This window comes from Coffea eugenioides, chromosome 10 (genome assembly GCF_003713205.1).
Source record: "Coffea eugenioides isolate CCC68of chromosome 10, Ceug_1.0, whole genome shotgun sequence".
Lineage (NCBI taxonomy): Eukaryota > Viridiplantae > Streptophyta > Magnoliopsida > Gentianales > Rubiaceae > Coffea > Coffea eugenioides.
In genome coordinates, this window is record NC_040044.1 from 21,214,785 (window position 1) to 21,225,165 (window position 10,381).

Below are 10,381 nucleotides of genomic sequence, written 5' to 3' on the forward strand. Positions count from 1 at the left end.
AAAATTTTCGTTGAAATGGAATTTCTATTGGGAAGGATGAAAGAGAGAAGAAAGAGAAAAAGAAAAAGAAAAAAAGAAAGAAAAACAATTTCATCTTATGATATTTTCTTGGAAATAAAATGAGAAACTAGAAAGGAAGGAGGAAAATCCAAAATTAAAAGAATTGAAAGGCTAAAAAAATTGTATTTTAGGAAAGTGATTTGAATATTTTTTAATCATTTAAGAAGAAAATAGATCTTTGCAATTCCTCTTTTTTAATTTCAATCATTAAGGTGAAATTTTTTGTAGGAAAGAGGAAGAATTAAATAAAGAAGAAAGAGAAAAAGAAACAAAAGAAAGGAAAACAAGATAAATAAAAAGTCAAAGTAATACAAGGGCAATTTTGTCCTAAAGGGGGTTAAGTGAGCAAAATTAAAGGTTAGGGGGTCAACTGAGAAATGGGGTATTCTTTAAGGGGATAAAATGTGATTAACCCTATTTTAAATGTCAAGTTGATGAGGTGGACTAAAATAGGGGATAGAGTGAAAGATTTAAAGATTAGGGGGTAAATTGTAACTTTGAACAAACATTAAGGGAGTTTCTAGGATTAACCCTTAGCAAAATGATAGAAGAACCCAAGTCAAGCTAGTGTTTGTTTGCAGGGAAAAGTGTAGGAAAGTGAAGGAAAGTTAGTTATTTTTGCCTTCATGCATGTTTGGTTGGCAGGAATATTGAAAAATTTTCTTGCATTTTCCTGTACTTTCCTACATTTTGTGTCCCGTAAATATTGCAAGATTTTGAAGGAAACTATTTAGTTAATCACAGAATTTGCAATAACTGTTACTAACTGTCATTTACTTTTTATATTCTCTCAATATTTTTCTTATTAACCAAATGTGTAAAAAATGGGAAATTGATTTTCATTTTCCTTTGCCTCACTTTCCTTCACTTCAATTTCGCATGTGCCTTTCCTTCTATTCAAATAGAGCCTATAAATTTCTCATATTTTTGAACTAGAATTAACTTAAAATAAATATTTGGGTGTCATTCCTTAAAATTAAAAAAAGAAATGTTTGGACTAAAAATATTTAAACAAAGAATCCGGTGAACATCTTTGAGGAATATCAAAATTTCCTACTGATATAATTCTGGTCATAATCGTAACTGTATTTCAAATGGGAGAAAGACCTACAAAAGCGGGTGACACATGAAGATGATCCATCAAATTACAAAAAAAAAAATGAACCCCATGTAATGCCATATTTTCTAGTGAAATCTTGGAATTCCAACAAACATTTTGAATTTACTCCAATCAGGAAAAAACGACCATAGATTACCATAGATAGGAAGTACATAGTTACCGTAAAAATAGGTTTAAAGAAAGTTAGTGCCATAATTTTCGTGAGAGATTTATAGGGAAGAGAAGGTGTCCAGAACAAGAAAAGAAAACAAACAAAAATTGAAGGGGTAAAAGGAGAAGAGGGGGCTCGTCTCTTAGGAAGTTTTCGGTAACGGAATAATTCGCTCTCCCGTTGCCGTTCGTCATCCTGAATGCCTCACCAGTGTTCAGGGTCGGTTTCTCCTTCATTTCTTGAATTTACTCAATTTCTTGTTTTCTCGATCTGGTTTTTTTTTTCCGGATTTTACGATTGGCTTTTTTTTTGGGATTGTTTAGGTTTTTGTTGTGCATGAATGTAAATGTGGGATCCATTGCACCATCAGGTTTTTCTGAGAGGGAAAATATGGAAAATAAAACTGAAATAGGAAGTGGGAATGTTTATAATTAAGATGGGATCTACCTTTTTTTTAAGGGAAAATTGTGATCTGAGTAAATTCGAAAGGTAGTTTGATTACAAATAAATAATTCTTAGGGATTACCAAATACAATGTTAGGTAATTTTTTGGTGATTATGCAAATGACTTAAACATATGAAGGTGGAATGCTGTTATAGTTTGGGAAATTGAATTTCTAAGATAATTATATTAGTGATGAATTGATGTTCATAGACTGGCAATAGAAGAAACGAAAAATGATTAAGATTCGATAAATTGTCATTTGGTATTGATTAGTTGTAAAGACCATTAAGACACTAATTTGGTTTTCATGTGCAACATTCATAATTGTCTCTCAGGGTTCAGGGATCTAAAAATTTCTAATACAATTGTAAATGGTTATATTTCTTGGTGCTAAAAATTTCAATAATCACAACTGCAATTACAATTAGCAATATCATGTGCTCTTTGCCAGCAAATAGCCGGAATTGGAATGGAATGCATCCCCCAATTTCCCACCCTCATACATTACTGCAAAGATTAAATCAGGCATGCATGATATTAATGACCTTTCCCTACTATAAAAATATGTTGCAGTCATTTGTGGCGATTTTTAAGCGGAGGAGCGAGGGACTGATATATAATATGGTATGTCCTAATCATGTAACAAAAAGGCATTGATTTTCTGTTCTTTTTTTTTTCACAAGCATTTTTCATTTATTTTTTTCTTTCTGTTTCTAAAGGGGATTGATCATAGGCTAGATTACAATGATTTCTATGATTTGTTACAGGTGCTCGGAGACTAGCAATATGCTTCCCGATATCGATATTTTCAACCTAGTTAAAGCGAATTCAAGTATGTTTTTGAAATTTTTAAATCACAAATTTAGAAGCAAATATTGGTTTTGCCTTTTGTATTTGAGGCAATTTCTGGTTGCTTATTCAAGTTGATTATTACTGACAAGAAATTAGAGATTTTCTGCTAGCAGGTTGAATACCTATTGGTTATTAGGGGAAAAATGGATCCAAAGATTTCGGAACACCTTCTTAGCTTCGGAACAATAATAGTAATCTAGAAGGGAAAAAATAACTCATTTAGATTGGACTGTAAAAATAAGATTTATATGCTCAAGGAGAGGGGGAGAAAGATTGCAAAACTGAAGCAAATGCTTTACTAATTCTTCCATTTTTCTTTTTACTTTCTTTTGTGAAAATCCAGTCGTGAACTTGGTCGATTACAAAAAAGATCTTGCATTAGGGACTTGTAAATCAAACATAGAGAATCATGGCTGGAAAAATTGAAAAGACTAGATTATTTATTGCTGCTTGAAAACTCTGTAAAATTAAGAAATTGCACATAGAATGCATGTGGCTTTTGGATTCCTATTTTCTGAGGGTGGAAAGCAGGTTCATGATTAATGTCTATAGCACAGTGAACATTTACCATATGAGTTCTGATATTAGTTGAAAGAAACTACTGATCCTATTCTGATATTTTTTATACTAATAAATCTGTTGTGATAATGGAATCATTACCTTGAATTGATTGTTTTATCTTAATTGCAGAAATGTGATGGCTAATCTCCCAGTCAGATTAACCCTCTAGGGATCCTTTTAGGAAGCTGTCGTTAGCATGTATTATAGTTGTTCTGAATTGCAAGGAATTGCTCAATATGGCTGTTGCAGTTGATCAAAACCATGTCTTCAAGCCATTTCGCCGACCTCCAAGATGTAAACTCCCATCTTACCCTCAAATTGACTACGCTATGTTGGAATCTAAGAATACAAGTCTCGTGAAATCAATCAAGGATGCCTTTGACTTCAACTCCATCCACAAAAGCTTCTCCACCCCATGCCTGTCTATTTCCACTATGGTGGAGGAAGAGTTTGATTCAAATTCAAGGATTGAAATTATTGCAGGAAATGGAGCTCCCAGGGTACGTGCTCTAGTAGTGGAGGTCGCGATAGCTATGGCCTCTGGTGTTAATCCCGAGCCGGTGTCAACTGGACTTGGGGGTGCCTACTTTATTAGGTCTAGAAATGGTGATACTATAGCTGTTGCAAAACCTGTAGATGAGGAACCTTTAGCCTTGAATAATCCTAAAGGCTTTGCAGGTCGGATGTTAGGCCAACCTGGCATGAAGCGCTCCATCAGGGTAGGTGAAACAGGCATCCGTGAATTGGCTGCTTATCTTCTTGATCATGGTGGCTTTGCTGGTGTCCCTCCAACCGCACTAGTTAAGATGTCTCAAGTCAAGTTTAACGTAAATGGTCCAGATTCGATCTTAACTCCACCTTATAAGATTGCCTCAATTCAGCGGTTTGTGGATCATGATTCTGATGCAGGGGATTTAGGCCCTTCTGGCTTCTCTGTCAGCTCTGTTCATCATATAGGAATATTGGATATAAGACTGCTTAATCTTGATAGGCATGCTGGGAACATTTTGGTGAGGAAAGGGCAAGAGGCTTATTCTGGTGGAGTAGCTGAGCTTGTGCCCATAGATCATGGATTCTGTTTACCTGAATTACTTGATGATCCATATTTTGAATGGTTGCATTGGCCACAGGCCTTAGTACCATTTTCAGAATCTGAAATAGAGTATATATCCAGCCTTGATCCATTCAAAGATGCAGAACTTCTGAAAACCACGATTCCATCAATTAGGGAGTCATCCATTCAGATTCTTGTGCTGTGTACCATATTCTTGAAGCAGGCTGCTGATTCTGGAATGTGCCTTGCTGATATTGGTGAAATGCTGACTCGAGAGTTTAATGGAGGGGAAGAAAATTGGAGTGCATTTGAGAATCTCTGTATGGATGCGAAGAGTAGCCTGTGTGGAAGAATAACCTCTGATAATGGTGATCAGGTTGAAGAAGACAATGAAGTTTTCCAATTCGATGATAAAAAAGATGGCTCCTCAGATTTTCCTGAATCGTTAGAAAGCTCCCCTAAGCCAGGTAAGCCAGCAAAAATACTAAGGTTTTTGTCCGAAAGGTTAGTAACCAAATTAAGTGACTCAGAATTGCTCCTTTCAAAAGAGGAAGACAGCCACCAAAACGATGACAATGATAATGATTACCACAACATCGTGGAAGAGAGTGGAACAGAAAATGGTTATGCTGCTTCTGAACACAAGTTAGGCGGGGTATTCATGAGGAGCATGAGTTTTGCAGGACTCAATCACAGCAATGATAATGGAGGAATTTCTTTTGGAGAGATGAGTAATGAAGAATGGGAGTTATTCTTGGAGAATTTTCAGAAGCTTTTGCCGGAGTTTTTGGAGGCAAGAAAGTGCATGTGCTTGTCAAAGCAAAGGTTAGGAACTTCTTGTGAGTTCTGAAGAAGAATATTTCAAGTTTAGGAATGTAAGTAGAAATGGTACCTGCTGTATAATAGAAACCAAGCATTGACTCACACGGATAAAATTGTAGATATAACCAACCTAGATTTGTATGGAAAAGGGATTGGCAAATAAAGGCCATCCTTTCCATCTGTCTGTTCTGTTTTACTTCCTGGCATATGCTTAGTTCTGTTTGTTTTTTATTGATACGAAAATATGGAAGAAACATAAATGCGTTTGATCTTGTATTGATACTGTTGAAACTTATTATCAAATGATACTGATGATTGACAATAAATTGTATGTGAAAGCTGTTTTTGGTAGGTAACAGAATCTTTTATGGACTTGTAATCATTCACTTTTAGCAAGAGATGCTGTTGGCAGATTAATATTCTTTTAGTGACTTGCTTCATTATTACCTTTAATGGTTCATTCTCGGCGGTTGTAAAGTCATGATGAGAAATGGTGAACATGTCTCTCCTCCATCTTCTCCCAAATCCTTAATCCTTCTTATAAAAAATCCATCTCCTGCCAAGAAATCGAATATCACCTAGATCAGCATCAGTTACCTTAAATTTAAACAAAAAATAGAAAACCAAAAGGACAAGCATTGCATGGACAAAAGAAGAAAGGAGGAGGAGGAGGAGGAGGAGAAGAAGACCAATAGCACAAAATTTCTTTTCAATTTTAATTTCTAGCTATCACACTAAGATGAAGCTTTTTTTTTTTCAAGTTTTTTTATGAGAAGGATTTTAGAAGGAGGGAGAAGCAACCTCATGAAAGAGGGAGAGGAGCAGTCGATTTTTTTTTAATCGGCTGAAATATGTCCACTAGTAATGCATTAACTTGAGTTGATTGTTTTGGGAGTTCGGAGGAGTTAAAACCAACTATATTAGTTATTACCAGCATTTGAAGAGGACAAGTGTTACCACATGTAGGTGTGTAACATGAGTGCTACACTTTTAAGTGTAACAAGAGATCTATAGTCTATGAAAAGACATCAATTGTGAAGTCATTATTGAGGAAAAAAAAGTTTTTTTTTTAAAAAAAATCATCAATTAAAAATACAATCAATATTGAATTATAGTACAAACTCACTCTTATTCGACAATTACATTAAGAAAGCTGCAAAACATAGGCTGAGTGAAAATCATACTGACATAAGACTCACATAATTAAATACAAATTTAGGCACTTCAACAGGAGGCTTGACAAAGTTGTACTGCATAGAAAAAGTTTGAGTCATATTTGAGCAGGATATTACGCTTGCCCGTCAAGCTGATCCTAATAACAAGAAGTGAAATCAATTAGGACCATATTCTAGTATCATGTAAGGCTTAATGAATCAAATAAAGAACAAATGACTGAGTGTATATCTTAAGGTGGAGATGCTAATAAACAAAAAGAAATTATTCTGAGAGGCACTTGCCCGTGCAACTTGTGACTTTATAACTTGGTTTAGTTGAAGAAAGGGCAATAATAATGGATTATATATATATATATATATATATATATATATATATATATATTAAGGTGGAGATGCTAATAAACAAAAAGAAATTATTCTGAGAGGCACTTGCCCGTGCAACTTGTGACTTTATAAACTTGGTTTAGTTGAAGAAAGGGCAATAATAATGGATTATATATATATATATATATATATATATATATATATGATGACGAAAAGCAAAGTCATGATTTTGGCTCCAACCAGTGACGGAGCCAAAAATTTTTTTTCAAGGGGTCAAAAATTTTCTAACAAAATTTTCTTAATATGCTGTGTTCAAAATAATTTTCATTCATTTAAATGTATGACATTTAAAAATATCAAATATTAACTTTAATTATAAATGCATGTAAAAATAAATAAATAAATAAACTTTTTAAGAAAAAAATTAATTCAAAGGTGGCTAATATATATATATATATATATATATATGAACTCTCATAATATAAACTAAAATTGTAAAAAATTAGGAGGGGCCAATTCTATTTTATACATATATTTACACACTATAAACTAAATTTTTCAAAACTTAGGGCCATGCCCCCATCAGCCCCCTAGCTCCGTCATTGGTTCCAACAATAAATTGAAGTAAAGTTCCCAAAAGAAACTAGAATTGTGGACAAGAGAGAGGTACCCGATTAATAATAATCCCCTCAGTGGACAGTATAGATGGCAAACCAACCCACTTAACTAAATTTATCCATACCCGCCCATGAATAAATGGGTATAGGTATCTTAAATTTTTATATATGGGTATAAATGGGTTACCCAATAATACCCATTTATTAAATAGGCATTATTGGGTAACCCATCAAACCCAATTAACCCATTTAGAATTCTCTTCTCCCAAGTCTCTTCTCTTCCCCCACCCATTTTTTTTTTCAAATTTTTCATTTTTCATGATGTTAACTATTTTTGTTTCATTATTATTATTATTTGTTGGTTTTATCTTGTTATTTTATTTTCTCTTAGTTTGTTAACTTGCTCATTTTTCAGCATTACCAATTTATGATAAGTTTTAACCTCTTTTCTTATCTTTCTAAAATGAAAATTTAAATTTATATATGAAAAAAATGTTAGGGATTCAAATTTTTTGGATTAAGTTTTTATATTAACTTTAATAGTACTTAGTTCACATTTTTATATTCTTATTATTCAACTACTAAATAATATGTAATTTTCCGATATAGAGTATAAATGGAAAAAAAATTGGTAATTAGGCTTATTGAGTATTATAGGTAAATATTTAAAACTAATGATGGGTTCAAAGAGCGGTATAAATTGATAACTTAGTTTGCAAAAATGAATTTAAATGAGTTTACAAAAAGTTAAAATAAATGGGTTATAAATGGGTAATTGGGTTACCCAATTCATTTTTTGATTTACCCATTTATACCCATCTAATTAAATGGGTATAAATGGGTTGACTCACTTATACCCAACTCAAATCTGCCCAAATCATCCATTTTGACACATCTGCTGGACTGGAGGACTCATGAAATAATTAAAATACGGAGAATGCCAGGGGTCAAATGGGGTCCGGCATCCGTTGACAATAATGGAGGGTATGTGGGAAACTTTGTCAAAATCCTGTCCCTGATCTGCACCATTTACCGCTTGGATCCTGTTTGTGAATCGCTCGGGCATCGACACAACTATCAACTCTTTCAGGGTTTTAATGAATCTCAATCCATTCGGAACTATCTCCAGCTTTGGACAACAATTAATCGTCAAGACCGAAAGGTTGGGCATGGCTCCTTCGTCAACAATCCACTTCACCAAGTTCGTTAGACCAAAAAGACGAAAAAATCTAAGTTGGCCAAAACCTGTTGCCTTGCACCTCATCTCTTTCCCGAGAAAAGATCCATATGCCAAGAGAAGTGACCGTAGATTAGGAAGCCTTTCCAGTGTTTTCATGGGATCTTCCTCTATCTCGATTTCTGTTAATGTCATGTCAACAAGGCTTGCATACATGTACTGGGCATCGTACTTGGGGAAATTGGCCATGGGACCCTTTACCTCTAAGACTAGAAGATTGCGACGAGAGAAACATTGACCAACAACATCTGACAAGTTCTCCTTGGTTAAGGCTGCGGTGGCTGCTGAATCTCTTCTAGAGACAATGCTTAGGGATGTGCTACGTGCGTGGTCTGAGTTTGACATCAATCTATGTATTCCTGTGGGGAAGTGCTCGTCAAAGTCCATGTCCACCACTGCTGATAGAACTCGAAGGTTCTTCAACGTGGATATATCTTGAGATGAACAAGAAAGAGAACAGAAGTTTTCCAGTATCTCAAGCTTGTCCAATCCCTTGAGTCGCAACTTTTTGCAGAACAAATTCAGCTTTAACTTACCCAGCTTATGCGTCCCGTATGCATCCGGAAGATACAAGTACCTAAGTTGTCTCATCTTCCACAGCACATCCGGTATTCTACATCTAGGGCAATCTCGAAAATCAAGTGTTTGCAAGTATCGTAAATTGCCCAAGGATGATGGTAAACGTAAGAAAACTGAACCTCTTAAACTCAAGTATCGCAAGTGGATCAGCTTCCCAATAGCTTTTGGGAGCCTCAAGTGATCGAACCCTTCAACGGCCAACACTCTAAGCATTTTGAACTGATTGATTTGAGACTTCATTATCTTATCAACACGCCCTTCCTTTAGTTGCACACCTGACGCCATTAAGACAACTGACCTTAGGTGCCTAGTATTTCTCTTCTCAACTAGGGGGACAAATTTCCTTACACTCTTTTCTGAAAAACGGATGACCAGTCGGTAAACTTGTGTGTGATCGTTACTAGCCAAAGAAGAAATATCTACATGCTCATCAAGAATTCCATCATCATGACAACTTACGGGTAGCAAGAAATTCTCTTCTTTGGCCTTGAGCAAACATAGGTCTCTCATTAAGTCATGAAGGCGGCACGATGCGAATGATCTTCCAATGTAGAACAGCATCACATCATCAGCAGGGGCTTTGCCTTGAACCATGCACCGTGTTACTAATTCTCCCAAGCATCTTTCTGCTACATCCATCATTGATTCTTCACCAATCCGATCTTTTGTTGATATTAGACCCTCTGCCATCCATAGCTTGTACAATTCCTCCGTATCTATGTCATAGTCTTCTTCATATCTGCTTAGGTAAAGGAAGCAAGGCTTCAACTTGTAGGGCAAGTCATTGTAGCTTAAAGCTAATATCTTGTGCAGATTTCCTTCTTCCATAATGCTTTTTCCTCTTCCAAGATAAGCTCTAACGTTGTTGTTCACGCTTTCCCATTCCTTCAAGTTCTGCTTGGTGGCAAGCGTTCCGCCGAGTACTATCACGACCAATGGAAGACCCCCACATGCTTTCACCATTTCCTTCCCTAAATTTTCCAATTTTTGTAAATCTTCATGTTCTGTCAAACAGAGATAATGAGCTCTATTAGTCTTATTACTTTGAGAAGTGTCTGGGTGCTCAATGTACGTGCAGTAAATTGAATTAACTTGTGTACCAGCTAATTAACACTTTACATGCCTGTTTTAACTATAACAGCGTCTGGTTTATATATCTATTAAAAATAAGCATTTATACATAAATAAACACTCTACATAATGGTATCTTTTTGTTTCTTCGTGGTGAGATAGAATTCTTAGGATAACTAAGAAGCCAGAGTTAAGGGTATTAGACAACATAAAAGGATGTTTACTCTTGGGGGCTGGCAGTTTATCCCAGTTGTCAATTGGGCTGCGTCGCTCCAGAATCTTTATTGCATCTGGTATTCTATTTTCCATAATT

General features: G+C 35.2%; 2 protein-coding genes across 2 annotated transcripts; one reads left to right on the plus strand and one right to left on the minus strand.

Moving 5' to 3' along the window:
* The first annotated feature begins 3,425 nt into the window (after positions 1-3,425).
* On the plus strand, positions 3,426-5,093 carry LOC113750557 (phosphatidylinositol 4-kinase gamma 1-like). Its single transcript, XM_027294519.1, has one exon. It carries the CDS (start codon positions 3,426-3,428, stop codon positions 5,091-5,093), a length of 1,668 nt encoding a protein of 555 aa, XP_027150320.1.
* A 2,965-nt stretch (positions 5,094-8,058) lies between these two features.
* Positions 8,059-9,960, minus strand: LOC113750558 (probable disease resistance protein At1g58602). The gene has a single exon (XM_027294520.1). It carries the CDS (start codon positions 9,958-9,960, stop codon positions 8,059-8,061), a length of 1,902 nt encoding a protein of 633 aa, XP_027150321.1.
* Positions 9,961-10,381: the final 421 nt, after the last annotated feature.